The sequence below is a fragment of the Nyctibius grandis genome, chromosome 5, assembly GCF_013368605.1.
Source record: "Nyctibius grandis isolate bNycGra1 chromosome 5, bNycGra1.pri, whole genome shotgun sequence".
NCBI classification, from domain to species: Eukaryota; Metazoa; Chordata; class Aves; order Nyctibiiformes; family Nyctibiidae; genus Nyctibius; species Nyctibius grandis.
Genome location: NC_090662.1, coordinates 17,658,762 through 17,685,889, shown reverse-complemented (window position 1 = coordinate 17,685,889; position 27,128 = coordinate 17,658,762). Strand labels below are relative to the sequence as shown.

The following is a 27,128-nucleotide window of genomic DNA, read 5'->3' as shown; positions in this document are numbered from 1 at the left end:
TCAACAGTGAATCAGATAACTTGCAGTCTGGTATCTGCAAGTGCTAAGTGCTTAGCACAATTTGTGTGCACTGTGTGTCTATTGGTATGTCAGTCACAAACTAAAGTTAGAACTACTTCATGTATCAAACATTTACTTTCGATGATTATTAAAGCTGATCTCTTCTAGCAGTAGCTATACTCTTTTTAAAGTTAATTTTATCAATCTCCTTTATGCTAGATTTAGAATAAAATATGGGGCATTAATAATACCTCTACAGATATGAAATAAGGAATGTCTGATGAGGATTTAAGCATTTAAGGCTTGAAATTATGTAGTTCATGGCTATCCTATTTCATTGCTAAAAGGATCTAATTCATGTTTATAAACAACCTAATATTTGGCTGTAAAATTATTTTTAATGTGCAACTGCACATACTTCAACCATATGCCAAATTAAAGAACATTCCTCTAGATGGCCCCCTGTACAGCCAGTTCTTAGTCTTGAAAAAGGTCTTACTACACCCAGCAGTTGAAGCACTGCGTATACACCACATTCTGTGACTGCTTTGAAGTGTTGAAATCACTTTCAACCTGTTTCCCAAAGCTGAGGGCTGGTATTCACTGTAAATGAAAGTTTTGTGATCATAAAAAAATATTACTTTTATCACACTGATTTTCATCTTTGTGCATTCTGTATCTTATTTGTTAAGGATACATCTATGTCATCTAAACCCCAAATTTCTGTTGGCTTTCTGCTTATATCCATGATGAAACTGAACTGAATTCTCTTTCTGTTCCATATAATATAACCAGCATAACTACAGAATATAACAACTGTCATGATGGCAAGAGAATCACTAAGAGAGTTCTAGTTGCAGAATACCTCTCTGGTACTACACACTAGACCAGAAAAAAAGACATGTTTTCACCTGTAAAATAAACATGTATTTTTGTGTCTTTTAAAGAGAATTGCACAGAGCCTCCACACAGCCAAGCAGATCAAAACAAAGGCATGAAACTACAATCTCCACTGATCAGCTCTACTTTTTAGTGTAGTTAAGTAAATGTTAAGTAAAACATTTAATACAGTTAATTAAAAAAAAACTACATAGAGAGCCAGTACACAGACAAAAAAAAAATATGAAATGATGCTATAAATTAAAAATTTTATTTCTACTTAGAAATGTTATGCCTATGGTTGTTTTACATTATGTTTCATAATTATAAACAAAGAACCAGCATTTATTAATCAATTGAGCTTATTCATTGTCCACTTTTTACATGCCTGTACTTGCAAACTGCTTGTAATGTTCTCCAAACATTTGGATCTTGACAGAATAAAAATGAAAGTAAAAAAAGTGAAAGGAACTCTACAATATCCTTTAGAGTAACTAACTGTATTTCACAACAGTGATAAGTACTCGAAATTGCTAGTTAAAGTCTAGTACAACCAAGAAAACGTTAGCAAGCCAGAACCCAGTAAGAATCAATATATCACAGAATCACAGAATGTTAGGGATTGGAAGGGACCTCGAAAGATCATCTAGTCCAATCCCCCTGCCGGAGCAGGATTACCTAGACCATATCACACAGGAACGCGTCCAGGTGGGTTTTGAATGTCTCCAGAGAAGGAGACTCCACAACCTCTCTGGGCAGCCTGTTCCAGTGTTTGGTCACCCTCACCGTAAAGAAGTTTTTCCTCATATTTATGTGGAACCTCCTGTCTTCCAGCTTGCACCCATTGCCCCTTGTCCTGTCAAGGGATGTCACTGAGAAGAGCCTGGCTCCATCCTCATGACACTTGCCCTTTACATATTTATAAACATTAATGAGGTCACCCCTCAGTCTCCTCTTCTCCAAGCTAAAGAGACCCAGCTCCCTCAGCCTCTCCTCATAAGGGAGATGTTCCACTCCCTTAATCATCTTTGTGGCTCTGCGCTGGACTCTCTCTAGCAGTTCCCTGTCCTTCTTGAACTGAGGGGCCCAGAACTGGACACAATATTCCAGGTGCGGCCTCACCAGGGCAGAGTAGAGGGGGAGGAGAACCTCTCTCGACCTGCTAACCACACCCCTTCTAATACACCCCAGGATGCCATTGGCCTTCTTGGCCACAAGGGCACACTGCTGGCTCATGGTCATCCTGCTGTCCACTAGGACCCCCAGGTCCCTTTCCCCCACGCTGGTCTCCAAAGGTCTGCCCCCAACTTGTACTCATACATGGGGTTGTTCTTGCCCAGATGCAGGACTCTACACTTGCCCTTGTTATATTTCATTAAATTTCTCCCCGCCCAACTCTCCAGCCTGTCCAGGTCTCTCTGAATGGCTGCGCAGCCTGCCGGTGTGTCAGCCGCTCCTCCCAGTTTGGTGTCGTCAGCGAACTTGCTGACAGTGCACTCTATTCCCTCATCCAAGTCATTCATGAATATATTGAATAGTACTGGTCCCAGTACTGACCCTTGAGGGACTGCGCTAGACACAGGCCTCCAACTGGACTCTGTCCCATTGACCACCACTCTCTGGCTTCTTTCCTTCAGCCACTTCACAATCCACCTCACTACCCGATCATCCAGACCACACTTCCTCAGTTTAGCTGCGAGGATGCTGGGGGAGACCGTGTCAAACGCTTTACTGAAATCGAGATAGACCACATCCACAGCTTTACCATCATCTATCCACCGGGTTACATCCTCATAAAAAGCTATCAAGTTGGTTAAGCATGACTTTCCCTTGGTGAAGCCATGCTGAGTGCCCCTAATGATCCCCCTATCCTTGATGTGCCTAGAGACAGCACCAAGGACAAGTTGTTCCATCACCTTTCCGGGGATGGAGGTGAGGCTGACCGGTCTATAGTTACCCGGGTCCTCCTTCTTGCCCTTTTTGAAGACTGGAGTGACATTCGCTTTCCTCCAGTCCTCAGGCACCTCTCCCGTTGCCCACGACTTAAGCAAAGATGATGGAGAGTGGCCTAGCAATGACTTCTGCCAGCTCCCTCAGCACCCGCGGGTGCATCCCATCAGGGCCCATGGATTTATGGACATCCAGATTGCTTAATTGGTCCCTGACCCAGCCCTCATCTACCAAGACAGATTCCTCCTCTATCCTGACTTCTTCTGGGGCCGCAGGGGTCCAGGGCTCCTCAGGACAGCCTCCAGCAGTATAGACAGAGGCAAAGAAGGCATTCAGTAACTCCGCCTTCTTTTTATCCTCTGTCTCCAGGGCCCCCACCTCATTCATCAGTGGGCCTACATTGCCTCTAGTGTTGGTTTTACCTGCAATGTATTTGAAGAAGCCCTTTCTCTTGTCCTTGGCCTCTCTTGCAAGGTTTAATTCCAAGGAGGCCTTAGCTTTCCTAGTTGCCTCCCTACATCCTCTGACAACAGACTTATATTCCTCCCAAGTGGCCAGCCCCTCCTTCCATGATCTGTACACCCTCTTCTTCCACTTGACTTTGCCCAGCAGTTCCCTGTTCAACCATGCAGGTCTCCTGGTACCCTTCCTTGACTTCCTACCTGCTGGGATGCTCTGATCTTGAGCTCGGAAGAAGCAGTCCTTGAATGCTAACCAACTATCTTGGGCCCCCTTACCTTCTAGTACCCTGTCCCATGGGATTTCCCCTAGCAATTGCTTGAAAAGGCCATAGTTGGCCCTCCTGAAGTCCAGGGTTGTGATTCTGCTAGCTATTCTGTTCCTGCCACATGAGATCCTGAACTCTACCATCTCATGGTCACTACAACCAAGGCTGCCCTCAACCTTCACCTCTTCAACCAGACCCTCCTTGTTAGTGAGGATCAGATCCAGCAGCGCTCCTCTCCTAGTTGGCTCATCCACCATTTGCATCAGAAAGTTATCATCAATGCACTGGAGGAACCTCCTGGACTGAGGATGGCTGGCTGAGTAGGCCTCCCAGCAAATATCAGCAAATATATACTGTTACATCTCATGCTACAGTCCTTGTTCTGCACACGATGCATTTCTGCTTCAGGGATTACTAAAAATAAGTGAACAAAAAAAGAAGAGAAGATGGTACCAACAGCCTATGGAAACAAGTTGTATAGTCTTACTAGTCCACAGTTGATGGAAATGCCTTCTTTTGCCCTTTCTCCTGTAGCCCCTGTTCTCTTCAACCTTTCAGATCCCGCTAGATCAACAAAATGGAACTTGGCAGTAAGAGTTTCAAATTCATTCATCTCAGAAGATTCAGATATTATCCTGTTATCGGTGGCATTATCCTGAAATAAAGAAGAACCCATAAAGCTTTGTAAGATCTTTCACATTAACATTTGTCTACTGCAAAGTTCAATCAACAATGATTCACAAGACTACCTATTTGTCAAATCCATCTCCTTACTTATTTACTCATTCTCTTATAACAACAGCATCTCTCAAAAAAAAAAAAAAACACACAAAAAACCTATCTCCATTTTAATCGCATGTACTAACATATCATTCTTGAAGACCCAGCTCTAGAGGCATGGGAATACCAATTACTTTAAGTATGAGCTACAATTGTTTCTTGGTGGAAGAACAGGGCGATCCATATATTAAAATATACAAGTCTTCAATCAAGGTGGGCAACAAAATTTGTACCTCTCCTAGAATGTAAGTCTTAAATCAATTGTTGAAGGAAATTGATTTTAAAAAAAAAAAAAAAAAACAAACCAAACCCTAACTATATTATTACCCCCCAAAATTGCCAGACCCATTTAGTTCACAAACCTGACAAATAAATGAAAGACATTTTGATTTTAAACCTCTCTAATCCCCATCATCAACTTCTGTGTGGCATGATTCTTCAACTTTATTTTAGGAATTATTTTTTTAAGCCAGTTTTCCTAGCAGACAGTATTCCACCAGCACTTCTGACTTGACCAGAAAATAAGGACAGCAGAGGGAACAAGGAAGAAAGAAGAGGTTCCTTTCTCCATACCCTCCCTCCTCAAAGTAAGATGTGATGACTGGCACTTGACACAGGCCCCCGTCAGTGCAGGGAATCTGCCCAGGAACACACTGCACCACAGGCAGGTACTGTGGCCTCAGCCTCTTTCCACTTCACATCCCAAAGCACAGCAGCAAAATTAGCCTTTTTCATTAGATAATTCCAAGCTTCTTTCTGTCAATTAGTGTAGTTGCACCATACACTGTGGAGTTTTATTTTACTCAAAGTATAGTTAGACTTGTCAGGAAAGCAACATTGAATGACAAAAATCTTTAAATCACTCACTTCTTGACCTTCCTGGTAAGATACCCATTGCAGGACAACTTCTACCTACTTGTCGTGGCGGCATGTAATAGGCATATACTGAGTGTATACTGGATTTATAACATATTCACACAGCCGAATCTACAGGTTTTATTAGGCATTTCTACCACAGTAAGCACAGATTGTTCTGCTTTTTCTTGAAAAAACCCTCAGGTATTCTGTGGCAATGGTCTTTACGCCCTTGGTCAGCTAGCCCACAGCTCCCTTCGTTACTGAAAGGGGTAACACGTGTCTCTGCAGATCAAGCCATTCTCATGGTGGTTAAACATTTCATGCTTCTTAAGTGATCTCCTTTTGTAGCAGTTTCAGAAGAGAACAGGAACTGTGCCACTTCCACAAGATGGGAAATCACAATTTCTGATATTTTGACATCTACACTGCTGTGGACCACTCTCTCTTACCCAGTCCTCAGAGTAATGATCAATGCATCCTTTCACTCTTGCTTACTTAGTAAGTCAAATGTACACCCAGAAACTTCTGAGAAGCATGGATGGTGTGAACACAGCGTGAGAAGCAGCATGTCTGTGCCCTGCAGCCCTGGCTGCCTGCCCACACTGGGCACCGGTGACCGCACGCAGAGGGGACACAGCCAACACTGACATGTGAGTAGAAGAAACTGTGTTACCCTAGTAACAAAGGTCTCCTAAAACTGTTGTCTACAGAAACTTGAGCTGCATCTCTCCTGGCCACCCAATAATAGCTTGTATTAATTTATATTCCAGGAGCGTTCAGAGGTCAATGTCAGGTCTAACCTCTACTCTCCTAAACATGACAGGGAAAGAAGAAGGTGCTGTCTTCACAGATTAAGGATGTAGCAATGCCCAGCTCCTGATAGTTAATTATCATGCTTATATCTCCCAAAACAAGGACAAACAAAACACAGTGACACAAGGCAGCCATCTACTTCTCTAACACAAGCCTCTGTTAAAAACCAGGCAGAGCCAGCCAAGAGTCCTGCGGGTGGCTCAGCTGGTAGGGAAGGCTGCAAGTGCACCAGCGCAGGTGCATTGCTGTGCTGACAGCCTGCGGAGGCCCCCAGATGAGTTCTCGCTCCCCAGCTACACAGACAGTTTACAACAAAACCTCCAAGTGGACAGTGTCACCAAGGTGACACAGTGACCAAGGTGCCCTGTCTGCGCTGCGAGTGTGATGCCAGTGCCTCCTGAGTGAGAAGACAGACAACTGCCCACACCACTGGGTCCACAGTTTCAGTGTGGAAAGTGGGAAGAAGTGTTTTTAACAGCTGTATAAAGCAGGTTTACGTACCACAAAGGACCAGGGAGTGACCCTCATTTTGCCTGCAAATGATTATTTGTGGTGTTAAAAAAAAAAAAAAGCAACCCCCTCAAAAAAAGCACTACAAATCCAATTCACTGTTCCATATGATTAAAAATGTAATGTCTATGTGTAAAATGCTAGCCAGGTACTTAGGAGTTCAACAAAGTATCTAAAAATGTTGATACCTTTAGAATAATCAAATCAGGTCCCTCTGAAGCTACTGTAGGTTTTCAGTAGTATGGACTTGTTCAGAACTCTCCTCTTTACAAGATACACCAACAGGAACTAACAACTGAACATTTACATGAAAAAATCTTCTACAGAACAGCTCCGTGTACATTCATAGTTTAAATTTCAGGTTAAGTGCGTAGACTTAACAACACATCTGAACGCCAAATATGTATCTTTAAAAGGAAAATGGTGAGCTTCAGAATTGAATGCTTTTCTACTTGCTTCTTGTTGGATATCACCACTTTATCTGAAATATCCAAGCATTTTCAGTTAGTTGACTGCAAGCTTAAACCCACTAAGTGGGTTTAAGTAGTTAACTACTAAGACACTTAAAAAAGCTTTCCCAATTAAAGACAAATTACATATTAACTTCTGTACATGTGTATGTTGCAACGAAATACTGAAGAAACGCTAGAGGAGAATGGGCAGGTTCATGTAAGAGGCTGAAGTTTATTGTTGCCTCTGGCTACAGGATGGTTACATAGGCACAGATTAAATCAAATTATTATAATGCTTAGCAAATTCATCGAGCATGATGATGACTCTAGCATCTTTACTAAGTGCAATTCAAATAGCAGTGGCTGCCAAAACAATATTCACATTTTGAAAAATGGTTACTAAAGTGAAGTTTAACAACAGCAAAGATACGTACAGTGTTAAATACGGGACAAACTCTGGTTTGACATAAGTGTATAGTAAAGATAGCATGTGACCGTGAACTCTGAACATTCATCTGAGTGCTGGCAGTGGTTCGAGACAAAGCCCCCAGCTTCAAGCACTGCATCATCTAGAAAACAGACAAGAAGTACATTGCATCACTTGCAGTTTAAATAAAAAGTGTTCCTATAACACTTGTTGGTTTGGATATAAATAAGCTTTTTCCCTTTGCTACGATTTCCATTCCTATATGCCAAAAGCACAAAGATTCTTAAATAAGTAAACTAAAAGTATTTTTTTGTGGTTTCTGAAAGAAAGCATTTAAATCTTTGTACCCCTCTTTTTACTGTCCCCTGGTAGTAACATAGCAATCTTCCCTCCATTCACCTGAGGTAAAAATGAACAACTTTTGTACTTTTGTACAAAAAGGTACAGTATAATAACATTTGTATTCAGATTTGCAATGCACATGAATGGCAGTTTACTTCACACCAGTCATCACGCAAAGATTTCCTGTCACAGGAAACGTAATGTATTAAGATTTGAGAGATCAGATTTACACACATGCCAAAATTTTCTCTGCCAGCAGACCTATATTATTAGCAAAAGTCTGTTTCTAGCATTAAGTGAAAGCGGTACGCACTTAATATCAAACATATATCAGATTTAAGGCTACAGAAACTAAAAAAAAAATTAAAATTTCAGCTAAATTTTGCACCTAAGTTGTCCAAGATGCAGATGTTAGCAAGCATAACCTCCATTTTTAACTGCTTATCTAAACATACAGACAACATTTTTAGAATGCACTTAGTATGCTACAGAGTAATTTATTTTTAATGATCACCTCCGATTCTCCATTCACACTTCGGGTTGTAACACCCACTGTATAAATTCCTCCCGCTGAATCTTCATGTATTTTAATATTCGATTTTTTATTCTTCGCATCAATATCACGTGTGGTATCAAACAGATCAAGAATTTCCTCATTGTAAAGCTGAGGAGAAAAAAAATAAAAGGCAAAAAACATGTGTTATTTAGGAAGGAATTCCTCCAAGGACTAATAAATCTGTGCATAGCACATACAGAAAGTTCTAAAAATCCAAATGCCAAGGCTCTCAAAACAGGATGATGTGAAGCATCCAAACTTACAAGGACAATAGGATGACAGAAAGAGCAGCTGCAAATTAAGTCACCTGCACACCTTACTATTATGCCACCCAAAGAAGCAGTAACTTCCTCCACATAGTCAGATCACAGAATCAATCAGGTTGGAAGAGACCTCTGGGATCAGAGTCCAACCACTGCCCTGACACCACCATGTCAACTAGACCATGGCACTGAGTGCCATGTCCAGTCTTTTCTTAAACACATCCAGAGATGGTGACTCCACCACCTCCCTGGGCAGCCCATTCCAATGTCTAATGACCCTTGCTGAGAAGAAATGCTTCCTAATGTCCAACCTGAACCTCCCCTGGCAAAGCTTGAGGCTGTGTCCTCTTGTCCTATCACTAGTTGACTGGGAGAAGAGGCCAGCTCCCACTCCACTACAACCTCCCTTCAGGTAGTTGTAGACTGCAATAAGGTCACCTCTGAGCCGCCTCTTCTCCAGGCTAAACAACCCCAGCTCCCTCAGCCGTTCCTCGTAGGTCAGACCCTCCAGACCCTTCACCAGCTTGGTCGCCCTCCTCTGGACTCGCTCCAACACCTCAACATCTTTCTTGAAGTGCGGGGCCCACAACTGGACACAGTACTCAAGATGCGGCCTCATCAGTGCCGAGTACAGAGGGACGATCACTTCCCTAGACCGGCTGGCTACACTACTCTTAATAGAGGCCAGGATGCCATTGGCCTTCTTGGCCATCTGGGCACACTGCTGGCTCATGTTTAGCCGGCTGTCGATCAGCACCCCCAGGTGTCTTTCCACCGGCCCGCTTTCTAACCACTCTTCCCCCAGCCTGTAGCGCTGCATGGGGTTGTTGTGGCCGAAGTGTAAGACCCGGCACTTGGTCTTGTTGAACCTCATGCCGTTGGTCTTGGTCCATTTATCTAAGCTGTCCAGATCCCTCTGTAGGGCCTTCCTACCCTCCAGCAGATCAACACTCCCACCCACCTTGGTGTCATCTGCAAATTTGCTGAGGGTGCACTCAATCCCTACGTCTAGATCATCTATAAAGATATTGAACAGCACCGGCCCCAGAACTGAGCCCTGGGGAACACCGCTAGTGACCGGCCGCCAGTTGGACTTTGCCCCATTCACCACCACTCTCTGGGCTCGGCCATCCAGCCAGTTTTTAACCCATCGAAGAGTCCACCCATCCAAACCCCGGGCAGCCAGTTTGTCTAGGAGGATGCTGTGGGAGACAGCGTCGAATGCCTTACTGAAGTCTAGACAGACTACATCCACAGCCCTGCCCTCATCTACTAAGCGGGTCACTTGGTCATAGAAGGAGACCAGGTTGGTCAAGCAGGACCTGCCTTTCATGAATCCATGTTGGCTGGCCCCGATGCCCCGATTGTCCTGCATGTGCCGTTTAATGGCACTCAGGATGATCTGTTCCATCACCTTGCCTGGCACCGAGGTCAGGCTGACAGGCCTATAGTTCCCTGGATCGTCCTTCCGACCCTTCTTGTAGATGGGTGTTACATTTGCTAATTTCCAGTCAGCTGGAACTTCTCCAGTTAACCAGGACTGCCGGTAGATAATAGAGAGTGGTTTGGCAAGTTCATTTGCCAGTTCCTTCATTACTCTTGGGTGAATCCGCCCATAGCCTTGTGGGTGTCCAACTGGCACAGCAGGTCACTAACCATCTCCTCCTGGATTACAGGGGGTTCACACAGCCCCCCGTCCCTAACTTCAGGCTCTGGGGGCCGAGTCTCCTGAGGACAACCGGTCCTGACATTAAAGACCGAGGCAAAGAAGGCATTGAGCACATCTGCCTTTTCCTCATCCCCTGACACTACACTACCCTCCTCATTCAGCAAGTGGTGGAGGCTCTCTCTGCTGTTAATGTATTTGTAAAAGCTTTTTTTGTTATCTTTGACTGTAGCAGCCAAATCAAGCTCTAATTGAGCTTTGGCCCTTCTAATCTTCCCCCTACACGACCTGGCAACATCCCTATAGACCTCCCAAGTTACCCGACCCTTCTTCCAGAGCAAATAGGCTCTCTTTTTTTCCTTAAGTTCTAGCCTAAGTTCTCTGTTTAACCAGGCCGGTCTTTTTCCCCGACGGCTTGTCTTCCTACACACCGGGACAGCCTGCTCCTGAATATTTAGCAATTCCTTTTTAAAGCATGTCCAGCCTTCCTGGACTCCTTTGGTCTTCAGGACCAACTCCCAAGGGACTCTGTCCACCAACCTCTTAAACAGGCTAAAGTCTGCCTGGCAGAAATCTAAGGCAGAAGTTCTGCTCTTGCCCCTCCTTACTTCCCCCACTATTGAAAACTCTGACATTTCATGGTCACTATTCCCAAGACAGCCACTGACCCTCACATCTCCCACTAGTCCTTCCCTGTTCACAAACAACAGGTCAAGCAGGGCCCCTCCTCTAGTGGGCTCATTTACCACTTGCATGAGGAAGTTGTCCTCCACACATTCTAGGAACCTCCTACATTGCTTCCTCTCTGCCATGTTGTATTTCCACCAGACATCCGGCAAGTTGAAGTTGCCCACAAGCACAAGGGCCGGCGCCCAGGCAGCTTCTGACAGCCGCTTGTAAAACGCCTCGTCCGCCTGCTCTGAGAGAAAAGATCTGAGAGAAAAGTCTTTGGTGGGGCCAGGCAAGGGGAGGCACTCGATGCCAGCAGAACAAGGACGGCAGTGGTTTCTGTGGCAGGCACCTGCTGTCTTCAGGTTTGACCTTGGGTTTTTCTTCTGTTTTGTTGATTCAGTTGGCTGCACCCTCCTCCAAACACTTCAAACTCACTCCACTTGCTCTCCCTGCCGTCACACCTTCTCTCATCTCCTCTCTCACACCTTGATAATTTTATGTTTCTCTTTCATTTAGATAAACTGTTCCTGCCCTGGAAGGAATTTAAAGTATAATAGGTTTTTGTGCAAGCTGCTTATTAAAGACACCGACCAGCAAGCCAAAAATACTATGGTATGGTTTCTTGAGCAGCGCTTTTGTACTTTCCTCCATACAATACCTGCACTTTGGTGCCCCAGATTTAGTTGCAATTTTCAGGCACAATCATATGAGCAACAGCAACTATTTACTACATGTTTCAGGCTACTTAATGTTTACTGCCTATTTCACCGGGTCTCCTGAAGGTAAGTACATGTACATTTAGTGGTCTTTCAACTCAGTATCATTAAGCATATCAGACTTTTAGGTCAGTAAATGATATCAGAACCAACAAAGACATCAGAAATCACTAAAGTGATGCCATGATTTAGAGAGAATCCTGACAATGCACCTGCAATTGCACGGGACTGCATATACCTATCTTCTGGAAAAGTCAGCAGGAAAGCAAGGAGTTAAGAGAGTCAGACCGAAGCAAACTGAAGAAAAGCAACAAAGTATCAAACAGAAGTCACTGCTCTTAATAGTCATCCAGCTGTCAGACTTCAAAGTTATTCCAAAATAAAACAGTTGTTCAATGATTAAATTACTGTTTATGTAATCCAACTCTAATGGTAGATAGTATGTGAGGAAGAGGATACTTTCTGATAAAAGAGTAGTGTATAATATGTAACCACTCAGAAAAAGCTCTGAGAAAGCTCCCATTTAGTCTCAGTACAATAAAAAAATTTACTAAAAAAAGACATTTTGTTAAGGGAGAAACTATTATACACATAATTTAAACTTTCTGTAAATTAGATAGAGAAGACAGGTGTTAGTATGTACGTTTCATCTGAAATATGTTGTAATGGCTGCAATTTCGCATACCCTTATCACTGTAACATTCAATTACTGCTCTGTATTTTGGGACTCTTGCAGTCACATTTGTAACGCCATGTCAAAAAACCACAAGGAATTCAGAAACTACACTGGTTACTACTCCCTACACTACTCCTGTTGCAGCTGCCTTAGCAGAAACGAAGCTGCAGCTCCCTGATGTTCAAACAGAGAGAACAGAAAAGTACAGCACTCCCATGGCCCATGCTCAAGCCCTGACTCTCTCTAGGCAAACATTAGCCAGAGTGACAGAAAGCTCTGCTTAAGGTTAGCAGTGACAAACCTATACTAGTGCAAAACTAACGCCAGCTTGTTAACCTTTAAAACAATTATAGGAACATATGACTAAAGGACCTAGTTTACTTCAGCAGTAATAAAACCAACAGCTTTTCTCTTGGGTAACACAAAAGTGTGTTTTTCCCCCCCCCAAAGTAGATAAAGGAAAGTTGCAAATACTGAACTAAGTAATACACATTTACATCTGCTCTTCCTTAAACTGATTTTTCCTCTCTGTGTGCTTAAAGTATCACATTTTGCAGCTTGGTAGTGAATGCAAATATGTTACACCCAAATCAATCAATTTAAAAAACAGTTCCATGGGCAGGAGACACAGCATAAAAGCTTCAAGACTTAAACCAACAGCTGCTGCAGGTCGGAAAGATCACAGATGTTATGGCCTCTTACCAGTAGCTGTGTCTACAAAAAAACACAAAGGGAACAGTTTTTCCATAGCACTGACCCAGGTTTTCTCTGGGTCTAATGAAAGAGGGAACAGTGACGCAGAAGCTCGATCCTAAACCACTGGGGATCACAGAAAAGTATTTTTATGCTGGGTTTCTTCTTTGGTGAAAGGAATATAACAAGTCTTCTGAACAGATTTTGAAAGCTAAAGAAATCTATGGCAAAGCAACAAAAGCAGGCAAAGCACAGTCCCTATTCAAAGACACAAAGTACAATTGATTTTTTTTTTTAATAGTTTCTTGTTTTAAGGTTTTGTAAAGAATTACAAACAGGAAAGAGCGACAGGCCCCACAAAAAAATGTGTGCTGCAGAAAGGGATAAATGATGACTAATAGAACTATTTCTACACTTCAAAATAACACTGTAAAGGAAACTACTAAAATAATGGGAATAAGATAAAAAGGCTCTTTTTCATAAATGGAAGAGCTGAAGCAAACTCCATAAAATTTCCTTTTGAAATCTTGAAGATTAATTCAAAACATCTTGTGAGAAAAGAATGTAAGAGTAGCAACCAGAAAAAATGTTTAATTGACTTTCCAAAAAAATACATGAAGCTACACACACAAACACAGATCACATTTACCTCTAAGAACTGTGCATTCACTTTAAAATCTGGAGGTGGAAGTCCTTGTTTAATAGCAGCTTGTTTTTTTTCTTCAATGCATCTGAAAAGATGCTTAACAGCACGTGATATAATGCCTTGTTCCTCTTCTGTTATGTTGACATCAAATCCAGTGCCCATGGTGTATGTTTTGCCAGCACCTGTCTAAAAGAAAGGAGTAGTCACTAGAACACATTAATCGTACCGAATCATCACATTTGTGAACACTAGTGCTAGATGGTAACTACTAAGTCAGTCTGTCATCTTTACAATATTAACATGCACAACAACAGGTCATTTTGAAAAATGGATAAACAGCAGAAGTTGGACAAACTACTGTTTATCCACAGATCACTTACAAGAAGGCAGGGACCAGTTCAATCTTTCATAACCTTTCCCCTACAAGCTTCCTCTAAGCTGCTTACATCAGCCTTTGAGCGATCATCTCTGAGGTCAAAAGAATAGTTAATGTTTTCCACCAAGACTGTTAATTAAAGCATATATTTTGAAGGTAGAAGCAACATTTGCAATTCTTTACTGAAGTAGATCAAATGACTCCCTTAATTATGGTGTCTGAATATCTCAGGTAGAATATTACCATTGTTCTCAATTTATAGACAGCACTGAAGAATACAAGCTGTACCTTCACTAGGAAAATAACTTAATTAAATGTGAAGTCCTATAGGAGACAAGGTTGTGTTGTGTTTTCACTTAATTACTAGGTCAAGCCTAAGACAAAGATAGTATCACACAGCTGAACATAATCTACTAAACTGGATCTGCAAACTGCTTTGTTTCACTAGGGCTAGACTTCACCTAGCTAATTTGAGATATGACATTTAACAGTGGTGAAATTCAGCATCCAAGACCAAATTTTAAGCAACTAATTCCTAAAGGAATATTCAAAAGATAATAACACATTCTCTACATTGTGCTCAATGATATTTCAGCTTTGAGAAGTAAAATGGGTACCCAGCGTACTTAGAGGGTGTGTTCTCTATGAAAAGTTCTCTGACTTCGGAATCTGATCTCTATGTTTTACCCACAAACAAACAATGTGGCCTTAAGTTCCCAAGGAGCCATTTTTAAAAAAGCTCCTCTTCCCAAAAGTGTCTGAAAATGCAGAGGGATGGATAATTGCTCAGAAAAGAATCTCAGTACAACCTATCTCATTATATCAACTGATTAAGTCACTAATTTGTGTTGCTGCGTTGGGGTGAATTCAGGAATTATATGTACTCATGCTATTTTCAGCATTACTATTAATTCAGACCCACTGCCTTTATATATCTTCTGTGTTTCAATTGCCATTCTTCATAGAATCTGTGCAAACTCCTAAACAGACTCCTACAGGACATCTCGTTTAAATAAACCCAAGACGCTAAAAAAACAGGTTCATGCATTCCAAAATTTAAGAGGAAGATCAGTTACAAGAAACCGTTTATTCCAAAATAAACACTTTAAAATAAAATTGTAAAGCTTACTTGGCCATAAGCGAAGACAGTGGCATTATAGCCTTCAAAGCAACCTTCAATCAGTTTTTCTATACACTGTATATAGATCTCTTCTTGCTGCGAGTCAATGTTAAAGACATAATCAAAAGTGAAGGCCTTATCTTTTCCCAAGAACACTTGAGGTTCACCAGGTGTGACAGATGTACAAATATGGCATCCTTCAATCTTCTCTTTGGCTAGCTGTGGTCTAATTCTGTTTTGGAAGAGACAAAAAGAACTATTAGAAATTCTCATAATCAGAAAGAGAAGCATACGAACCATGTCAATAAGAGATTTGAAAATAATTCCTTACTGACTGAAAAATTAGAATTTTTCATCAAGCCAGGAAGCTTCCAGCTGTGTGAGCCACAGTACTGACTGTATCAGAACCCCACTCGTGCAACTGTTCATGCAAACAATGTTCTCTTCCCTGAAAGTTCACCTACCAACTTCAAGTTGACAACCTGCCTAGAACTCTGAATGTTTCTGTATGCATACTATGCATTACTGAAGAGTAACTTGGATGATCTGTTTCAGACTTTGAAAACAAGATTTCCAAGTTTATCAGACTTCTTCATGCTTTCATTGTAAAGCTGGATTTTTTTTTTTAATAACAGAAATATGAGAAAAATGCAGGATAGTTTATGTAGTAATTTGGGAGCAAGGACCCCCAAAGCCTACATATCATCTTAAGTGAAAGCCTCCTTCCTACGAGAGCAAGGAGAAGGCTCACTTTTCTTCTTTTCCTTTGTCAGGAGCTTTGTCACAGCCAGAACACTTCTGTGAAATGTTTTGTTTCAGTCAAGCAGCAATAAGAAAAAGAACAATATCTAACAAGTTCTAAAGGTAAGAGTGTCTCATTCCTCATTATTTCCCCACTGAAACAAATTCCAGCTTTTATTTGTTTGGTCAGTTTCTGACAAACTACTTCATAGAATACAGCCATCTTGGACTTCTTACATTCTATCATTTTATTATTTCCTCTGCATTCTTAATACTCTTGTAGTCTTGTCAAAATTGAATTCACTTACTGGCTCTGTGACTAAAGAAGATTGTGGAATTTTGTGATTCAATTGGTTTAATGGTTAACTATCAGGAAGAAAATCTCTGACCAACATCACATGTTATTCTAGCTGTAATTAACTAATGATTTGTTTAGAAAATTACCTTTTTTTTTAAAGTGTTTCCAAGTTCTCAAAGTAGCACCAAATTTAAAAAAAAAAAAAAACAAACAAACCACAAAACCATGTACACCTTAAAAGACAGAGGACAAAAGGATATATATAAGAGTGACAGAATGTCAGCAGTACAGCTACATACAAACAAAATCATGGACAATTTAATATAGATTCTCCATTTATATCAAACTCAAGGTACCTATATTTACCCCAGTGTGGCTACTTTCAGTTACACAATGTCAAAGGTGAAGATCTATATACACAGAGTATACTTTAAAGGCATATATTCATTTCATATTCCATGCTTTAAGGGCCACATCTACATTAGTGTTTGGTTTGGAGTAGCTGCACTGTCTTGAAGCAAATTCCCCCAACATCTTCACTTACCATGTGTTGGTTTGGATCACAGACCAGTTTCAGTGTGCACAAATTATACCCCTTTCAGAGCAGGCTAAGCCAAAACGCTCTACTCCAAACATATGAAAATTGTTCCAAAAACTAATGGAAACATAAGGGCCCAAAGCTACCTACTGACCTACTGCGACCATGCCAATGCTTGCTGATGCAGAGCCCGCTAATCTCCAAGAACTCTCAGCGGACTGCTGCAGACTAATTCAAATTTTATCAGCACACATATACTTTAGTTCAAGTTAGAAATATCCTGTAAAAAAAAAAAGAGTCACATGTATCTTCTTTTTATTGCAGATTACAAATTTTTCACCCAGGGATATGCGTCACTGTCAGGAGTATTTTTCAGAATTTTTATTCTAAAAGTTTCACTATATCCCACTGTGTGACACTAGAGAATAACCATAATTTATTTGTAAGGTTTTCCATACACTAATTCCTTTACGGAAAATTCATTAATGATCAGGAGGTACCTCCCTTGTCAGCATACCGTCTAGTGTGGAGTAGAAATTAAATAAACCTTTGAAAAATATCATTCAAAGGAACAATTATATGATGTGTAAAATAGGTACAAATATTCTACGAACAGTATTTGCATTCAATGACATGGAGTGTGTAATATTTTCTCTCTAATAACATAATCATTATCCTAAGGTTTTTTTCCCTTAAATGAAATAGGAATGCTAAAAATAATTCAGGAGTTACATAGCTCCTTCACTAACAAACAATTTGATCTTGTTTAAGCACCTGTGTCTGCTAAACACACAACCTGACAAACACGTACCTAAGCTTGTAATAAAGTTACTTTGTCCTAGACTAACGAACATTTTGTAATAAAACAGCTTTTATTTCTAGGTAGACAGAAAGTCTTCAAAGAGAAATCAATCATATGACTTTCCTAAAAGCAGGCTACACAACTGGAAAAATTGAGCAAATAGAACATTGTAGCATGCTGCCTATAACACTTAATATTCAGAAAACACTTAATATTCAGAAAACACCAACTCGGTAGGTTATTTTAACACCGTGAAGTCAGTCAGAGGGCAGGATTCTTTTTAAGACTAAGCACTCTTATTCTCACACTAATCCAGTGCAGACAGCACAAAGGCAATCAATTGTTCTCATAAGCATGAACTCTGAGGGCTTCTAAAGCTCCAGAGGTATTTCGCATGCTGTTTTCTAATCCAAGAAAGTCTAGAAAACCCTTTTCTAAAAAAAATCAAGATAGAAAACGTATTTTCAAACTTAAGTAACCTTTTGTGCATCCTAAAAACCCAACTTGCCCCCCCAGTTCTGAAAGGCTTTTAGCACTGACTTGTAGTGTTGGTTGACAACTAAATAACCCAGAGTTTTTCTCTTTTTTTAAAAAAAAAAAAGTTCAAAATTAATTTTCTACACTATGACAGGTGCTGAATAATTTTCTCCTTTCTACTACTAAGTAAAGGCTCAGAGTGACCACAAAGAGGAACAGCATGCCTAAAATACCAATTATTTGCATTATAATTATTACAGTGATGACAGGACTGTCAAGCGAGCAGTTTCGATACCGGCTTGTGGAGACTTCCCATGAGAACCCTCCCAGCCAGCTCCCTGCCTTGCAGCCAGGCAGCACCTCCGAGCACTCTGCTGCTATAAAACACAGCACCAGAACAAGCTGCAAGTGCGTAATGTGTGACCATATCCAGGCCACAGCATGATACCACTCCAGAGACCAGCAGAGCTGATGGAAATCTGTGTCACTACTAGCAGCTTGTTACCAGCTCCATCACTTCCCCTGGGTTGTAACACAACATCCAGAGACCCCGCAGTGATGATGGTGTCCTTCCTCCCTAAATTACCAATAAATCTAAAGGCAGATTTAAGAGAAAAAGCAACGTTTCATCAGCATATATGCAGCACAAAGGAAAAACAAAGCAAGACTCGCCACATCAGGAAAGGTTCATCCCAAAGATAGACTCCCTTCTCATTTTGTAATTGCTTTTGCACAATGGCTCACTCTGCCACAGAGTTGGGAGGCAGCAACCAGAGAGACATCATTGCTGCGTCAGGTTTGAAAGAAATCTTCCCCAAAAAAGATGCGCAGACAAAAGATCTTCATCACTCAACCTGAGGTCTGCTCAAGGGATACTTCACGCTCTGAAATCTATATAGCTCTCTTGATACATTTAGCACCAAGCTAATGTGATGAGCTTAATGAGTAAGCAACAAACACCTCACCTTCAACCTGACATGTGGCCACTTTGGAACAGTGCAAGTGGGTTACCTGAACCTCATGGCTTTCAAAAAGTCTTACTCTTTGCACTGAATGTGTGGTCCTGCAAGTAACAGTCCTCATGCAAGTCAGATTCTGCTCCAGCACTGGCTATAGGAACACTTCCTTCTCTGCCAGACCACATCAAATGGGAAAGCGATTTTTCCTTCTGCTTACGGCCAAACCTTTCCCACTCATGTCTTAACGTGGTCACTTCTGTCAGCAAAGCAGTCAGCGCCCATGCTTTAAAATGTGAGAGAGTTCATTTTGGTCATTTCTCCTTGCCCAGTTCCCCGCCTGGCAGTCTGCCACTAGGATTTTTCTCCAATTTGACTTCACCCATTTTCTCTTCTACATGGCCCCATCTCACCTGTTTTTCGGGCTACTCTCTTAATTGTATACAATCAGCTGCTTTCTACCTATTTCCAATCTCATCTCCTTAGATGTGGTGACTTCCCAAACAACATTTTGCCTCACATCCTTCCCTCTCCTCCTCTCCAAAGCACTAACACACCCAACTCTTGTTTACATGTACTTTGCAGAGCCTCCAGGCCACACACATGAAACTTAATCCTCTAAATCTATTCTGCCTCAGTGTACTGGGACAAGCTGTCTAATTAGAGAGGACTAAAATAGCCAGTGGTGGCACAGTAATGCACTGTATTGTACGGGAACTAATCTCTCAGTAGAATAGGTGCAAAACGTCTCTGCTAAAAATATTGTTGACTGGAATAGACTCAGACAATACAGTTCAGGGACTATAGCAATCATGGGCTCAATGCCCTGCATTATGCAAGACATCAGACTTCCTAGAACTGATTCCCATTTAAACTAGATAATGCCATAATATCCATTTGAAAAACATCCTGTTTTAGTTTATTTCTAGAGATGGAAAATTGTCCCAGTGATTTAAATATATATTACTTAGATATATATGGGTATAGATAGATATACATACATACATACACACGCACACCCCCTTTCAGCTACTGAACAATTTGATCTCTCTCTTCATTTAAGAACTTCCCCAGTATCCATTTTTTTCCCCAGGAATACCTACACATCTATGATCAAGCCATCCCTTAATCTCATTTCATATACTAAACAAAACAAGACCAGTGAATGTTTTATTTTGCATCTCCATGTGAAGTATTTCAAATATTACTCTAACAAAGGGTAATTATCACAACAATTACCATATACCTTCTCAGGACCTGTACAGAATAGCAATACACGAAGAACAACTTGTAAAAGTGACCTATAAAGGGCAAAGCATCAAATTATTCTTGTTTTACAGAAAGAAAAAAAAAAGAAAAATATCACAGATTAATCTTTCAGATAGCAATAGCTAGCCAGAAGCTGAGCATTGGAAAGAAGAAAACATGACAATGAAGTCCCATGTGAAGTTCTTTTTCATTAAACTCTGCAGTGTGGAAAGGACTGTGTTCATCTTGCTCAGAAAAGCATAAATTCCAGCATAACTTAAACCATGTGCAGGGCTGAGCAGGAATCAAGTTAACCTGTAAACCCAAGACTCTCCAATACTCCTCTGTTACTACACTAAGCCTATTAAATTTCACGCAATTAAGTTTCACATGTGGGTATATGAAATATTAAATCCAAAAGCACCTAATAAAACATTTAGTGAAGTATAGCAGGCAATATAAACTGGGAAACAAACAAACAAAAGGTCTCCAAAACCAGAAAAAAAAACCAGCTTCCTGCCATTACTTCAGTATCACAGTTCCCTCTCCTTTCTATTCCATTACATTTATGCTCATCAAACCACTCCCATTAAACATACTCCTTCACAAAAAGAAGGGAGTAAGGAAAGCTAAACAGATTTCATCCCACAGACACTTAATACTTCAGCTTGCATAAACTGTTCATTATTTTTGCTAGTACACATTGGAAGCTTGCTTGCTTCTACGAGTATCGGCACCTCCAAATGAGACCACAACTATAGCATCTGAATGCATTCATCTGAAATAGCGGATTGGTATATTAACTCTTCACCTCTCAATGAGGTGCAAGGATATGAAAGAGGCTGGCATATGACAAATGCCAGGTCTACCGCTTGTTAACACAGCAATAAGGACACAGCAACAAGCCTTCTGGCTCCTGCCAGCAACCATCACCCATTAAAGGTTTCTGTTCTGTAGCCAGCACATCTCTCAACAATGGCCCCTGCACCTCCGCTGCCTGTGGCAACACAGTCTGTGGTGCTAAATAACACCTACAGGTACAAAAATGCTCATATTTGTTGAGTTACCATTCAGTAACCTTTAGTACAGATGTAGTTCTGTAACGTCCTTCTCAGCATTTCCAAAGAGGTTTTTGGTGACCAGCAAAACAAGTATGAAAAGTCTGAGAACCATTTTAGTATGCTTTTATCCTGCTTTTTAACTGCAGAAACACACACACATACCCCAACTTTTCATAACAAAATAAGTGTAAAAGTACTACAAGTCAATACCTCACCTTCCAGCTGAACTCCTTCTGAAGAAATATCACAATGATTTTTTTTTTTTTTAACTCCACTTCAGAATGAACCAAATTACAATTTAAATTCAAACTCAATGCCTACATATAATACCACATAGCAATCTCTCCCCAAGGTTAGCATCAAAACAACTCCCTACACTGTTACAGTAAACTCCAGGTAAAGTCCAGATCGTTTGTGTCCTGCTTTTCTTTTTAAGTGCCAGCTAGGCAGTTGTCGCCAAGCAAGCCATAAATACACTGTACTATCAATAGCCCTTCATGGCCTTCAGGGTGAAATCCATTTGTTTCAGGTGCCTACAACGGCAGAAGAAACAAGTCTTCATGAAATACTTTAACAACTGAATGAATAATGGAATAAAAGCCATCCTTATAAACAAAAGCAAACAAAGTGCAAGACAAACCCAGGGTACCTCTGCAACAGTGCCACTTCTGCAGAAAGACTAACTCAGTTTCTGGATGCCTTAATCATCAGTATTCAGTGGTACCAGTTACTGGCACAATTTCATATTAATGATACCACCCACTAGTATTATACATACTGGTATTAAGATGTAAAAAGGACATGCAGTTACAGACATGCAAGTTACAGCAATTACACGAGATGCTGCTCAGCAGCCAAGCGATGTTAATTGGCCACCCAGCACACCGCAAAGTCTTTCCCCCCGCCACGGGTCAGCTCCCACCCTGTGAACCTCCTTCGCCCACGAGATGCACGGGCACACACACTAGTGACCCAGCCAGGGCAACGAGCACTAGCTTGCTGCGACTGTAACTCAATCGCTCTCTGATGTAAGATTTGGGCACCGCTCCCATCAATGTTTCTCTAAAGTTGCCATGGTCTAGACTGAGCTCAGTGCTGCCAGCGAGCGTTGTGTGTGCCCAGAGCCCACAAAAGCCAGGCAGAGTCCAGGTGTTACTCGGCCTGAACTTAGACCAGCTCCCTGGGCAAGCACAAGAGAGGCAGGTGTTTTGCATGTGTACCAACGCTTGCCTTTAGACACCAGGAAACTTTCAGGAGCATCAAATAGGTATCTCGATGCAAGTTTGGCAACACTAGGTTATAAAACTTCCTGGATAGCTCTTGGACATTAAAATGTATTAAGGACCGTGGCACAAGCTAAAGCAGGTTCTGTGTAGTCCAGATTTCACTCCAAAGTCCTATTAAGTTACTGATAAAAAGGTATTAATGTCCCTTCAATCCATGTGTAGCCATTAAACATGACCACTAAGCCCTTAGCTTAAAACATCCAGCAAAGCCAGCCACTAAATTACCGAACAGGCTCTGAGATTTTCAATAGGTAGCTTATTTCACTGGAAACAAAAAAAAATCCTAGTCAAAAAACACACGCAGAATATTTTGTTTCCATGCTGCAGACTGTCACTTCCAGTTTGCCCATGATGAGAAGGCAGCAAATGGAAAAATGGAATTAAATTAAGTTGAGGAAATACACCACTGCTGTAACTAATTTGTCCAGCTCTCCTCCTCCGCACTCAACCTCTACCTCTTCAGCTATATGTTTCATTTCTAAACACAAATTTAATTTCATAAAACAATTACCCTTTTCAGCAGCTTGTGTCTGATCAGCTCATCTACCCATTAACTGTTCATGCTGGGGATTACGTCTGCAGTGCCAGGCTGAGGCGGTTTTGCAGGCTGCTGCTCTCGCTTTGCTCCTGAAGTGCCGTACAATAGCTGTGTCTCCAGGCAGCCGCTACGGCTAGCCAGAACACAGTCTGGCAGTATGATTTCAGATTAATTCTTGTGCAATTCTGTAACAGCCTAGCAGGCTGTGCAACGCAGGTGGCATCCTCACGCTGACAGGCACAGTCGTGTGCTTTTGCCAAGAAAACACGGGGAGGGGAAAGGCCCAAGCCTGCCCTCACACAGACCTGCTACTGCCCTGCACGCTCCCTTCCCCATCCCACCTCCCACAGAAGGGCTAAAAGATCCCCCAGAAGATCTAGAAGACCTCCAGCATCCTTCCTTGTAACATGAATGAATGCTTTCATCCAAACCTCCTTCTTGTGATTTCTCATGGACTAATTTACTTTCTAGTGAGCGAAGAAATCCACAGCTTTCAAGAACAATTTGACTTTTCAGAGAGAGAAAGGGGGACTCTGTTGCAGGATTTGTACAGGCCTTGATTATTTCTAGTTCAAGACAAGGTCAGCTGCGATGGAAAAGCAGCACTACCATAAGCTTCCACGTGCCTGCCAAGCACAGAACTGGCACACCTCCAAATCAAGCGCAGTTTGAGTAGAACTAAACTGATATTGGAAATGACATTCCTAAGGCAAACATTTTTTTAAATTGTGCTACTTGCCTTGTTTTTTTAATGACTATTTAGTGTTATATGTCTCACCACTTTCAGAAAGCTAGAAGAGAAATAACACAATATCTTAGAGAAAATGAGATCTAAGCAAATGCAGCAAAGCTTAATTTATGAATTAAGACTTCAAGTATTTATGGTTTATTAGCAAGAAATGAAACAAGGAGTTAGGCCTTCCTAACACTAAATTTCAAAATTAATTTCGTACCATACAGGAATGCAGGCACACCTGTGTCATGCAATAAAGTGGCAGAATAGAGACCGTGGTCCCAGCAATCATGGGTCAAACAGTCCAGTGCTGAAAGGGACTACAGACACCTGATCTCCATATAGCTAACTAGCCTGGAGAGACTGCCTCTCCTCATCACAGAATCACAGAATGTTAGGGATTGGAAGGGACCTTGAAAGATCATCCAGTCCAATCCCCCTGCCGGAGCAGGATTACCTAGACCATATCACACAGGAACACGTCCAGGCGGGTTTTGAATGTCTCCAGAGAAGGAGACTCCACAACCTCTCTGGGCAGCCTGTTCTAGTGTTCGGTCACCCTCACCGTAAAGAAGTTTTTCCTCATATTTATGTGGAACCTCCTGTGTTCCAGCTTGCACCCATTGCCCCTTGTCCTGTCAAGGGATGTCACTGAGAAGAGCCTGGCTCCATCCTCATGACACTTGCCCTTTACATATTTATAAACATTAATGAGGTCACCCCTCAGTCTCCTCTTCTCTAAGCTAAAGAGACCCAGCTCCCTCAGCCTCTCCTCATAAGGGAGATGTTTCACTCCCTTCATCATCTTTGTGGCTCTGCGCTGGACTCTCTCTAGCAGGTCCCTGTCCTTCTTGAACTGAGGGGCCCAGAACTGGACACAATATTCCAGGTGCGGCCTCACCAGGGCAGAGTAGAGGGGGAGGAGAACCTCTCTTGACCTGCTAACCACACCCCTTCTAATACACCCCAGGATGCCATTGGCCTTCTTGGCCACAAGGGCACACTGCTGGCTCATGGTCATCCTGCTGTCCACTAGGACCCCCAGGTCCCTTTCCCCTACGCTGCTCTCCAACAGGTCTGCCCCCAACTTGTACTCATACATGGGGTTGTTCTTGCCCAGATGCAGGACTCTACACTTGCCCTTGTTATATTTCATTAAATTTCTCCCCGCCCAACTCTCCAGCCTGTCCAGGTCTCTCTGAATGGCTGCGCAGCCTGCCGGTGTGTCAGCCACTCCTCCCAGTTTGGTGTCATCAGCAAACTTGCTGACAGTGCACTCTATTCCCTCATCCAAGTCATTCATGAATATATTGAATAGTACTGGTCCCAGTACCGACCCTTGAGGGACTGCGCTAGACACAGGCCTCCAACTGGACTCTGTCCCATTGACCACCACTCTCTGGCTTCTTTCTTTCAGTCAGTTCACAATCCACCTCACTATCCGATCATCCAGATCGAGACAGACTACATCCACTGCTTTATCATCATCTATCCACCAGGTTATGTCCTCATAAAAGGCTATCAAGTTGGTTAAGCATGACTTCCCCTTGGTGAAGCCATGCTGAGTGCCCCTAATGATCCCCCTATCCTTGATGTGCCTAGAGACAGCACCAAGGACAAGTTGTTCCATCACCTTTCCGGGGATGGAGGTGAGGCTGACCTGTCTATAGTTACCCGGGTCCTCCTTCTTGCCCTTTTTAAAGACTGGAGTGACATTCGCTTTCCTCCAGTCCTCAGGCACCTCTCCCGTTGCCCACGACTTAGCAAAGATGATGGAGAGTGGCCTAGCAATGACCTCCGCCAGCTCCCTCAGCACCCGTGGGTGCATCCCATCAGGGCCCATGGATTTATGGATGTCCAGATTGCTTAATTGGTCCCTGACCCAGCCCTCATCAACCAAGGCAGATTCCTCCTCTATCCTGACTTCTTCTGGGGCCTCAGGGGTCCGGGGCTCCTCAGGACAGCCTCCAGCAGTATAGACAGAGGCAAAGAAGGCATTCAGGAACTCCGCCTTCTTTTTATCCTCTGTCTCCAGGGCCCCCACCTCATTCATCAGTGGGCCTACATTGCCTCTAGTGTTGGCTTTACCTGCAATGTATTTGAAGAAGCCCTTTCTCTTATCCTTGGCCTCTCTTGCAAGGTTTAATTCCAAGGAGGCCTTAGCTTTCCTAGTTGCCTCCCTACATCCTCTGACAACAGACTTATATTCCTCCCAAGTGGCCAGCCCCTACTTCCACGATCTGTACACCCTCTTCTTCCACTTGAGTTTGCCCAGCAGTTCCCTGTTTGACCACGCAGGTTTCCTGGTACCCTTTCTTGACTTCCTACCTGTTGGGATGCTCTGATCTTGAGCTCGGAAGAAGCAGTCCTTGAATGCTAACCAACTATCTTGAGCCCCTTACCTTCTAGTACCCTGTCCCATGGGATTTCCCCTAGCAATTGCTTGAAAAGGCCAAAGTTGGCCCTACTGAAGTCCAGGGTTGTAATTCTGCTAGCTATTCTGTTCCTGCCACATGAGATCCTGAACTCTACCATCTCATGGTCACTACAACCAAGGCTGCCCTCAACCTTCACCTCTTCAACCAGACCCTCCTTGTTAGTGAGGATAAGATCCAGCAGCGCTCCTCTCCTAGTTGGCTCATCCACCATTTGCATCAGAAAGTTATCATCAATGCACTGGAGGAACCTCCTGGACTGAGGATGGCTGGCTGAGTAGGCCTCCCAGCAAATATCAGGGTAGTTGAAATCCCCCATGACAACCAGGCCCTGTAATTGAGAGACTGCTCTCAGCTGCCTGTAGAAGGCCTCATCACCCTCCTCATCCTGATCCAGTGGCCTGTAATAGACACCCACAACAGTATCACCCCTGCCAGCCTGCCCCTTAATTCGCACCCACAAACTCTCAACTCGCTCCTGATCCGCCTCTGGACAGAACTCAATACATTCTAGCTGCTCACTTACATAAAGAGCAACTCCACCACCTCTCCTTAGTGGCCTGTCTTTCCTGAACAGGACATAGCCATCCATGACCACATTCCAGTCATGTGAGGTGTCCCACCAAGTCTCTGTAATTGCCACTAGATCATAACCCCCTCCGACCGAACACGGATTTCTAACTCCTCCTGTTTATTCCCCATGCTGCGTGCATTGGCGTACAGGCATTTCAGGGAGCGAGCTGAGCACACCGATTTCACCCTAGGGGGATGGGAGGCCTCCTGGTCTACCTCAACACTAGAGTGTTGCCCCAGTGGTGCAAGCCCAGCTACTACCCCATCCCCCTTCGAATCTAGTTTAAAGCTCTCCGAATGAGCCCTGCTAATTCCTGTCC

At 42.5% G+C, this 27,128-nt stretch overlaps 1 protein-coding gene across 1 annotated transcript in view; it reads right to left on the bottom strand.

Moving 5' to 3' along the window:
- KIF21A (kinesin family member 21A) overlaps window positions 1-27,128 on the bottom strand; it is a 101,163-nt gene that overhangs the window by 50,959 nt on the left and 23,076 nt on the right. Inside the window, 5 exon segments of the mRNA XM_068400616.1 lie at window positions 4,044-4,211; window positions 7,404-7,538; window positions 8,253-8,402; window positions 13,630-13,812; window positions 15,132-15,354. Of these exon segments, the coding sequence (XP_068256717.1) occupies window positions 4,044-4,211; window positions 7,404-7,538; window positions 8,253-8,402; window positions 13,630-13,812; window positions 15,132-15,354 (859 nt within the window).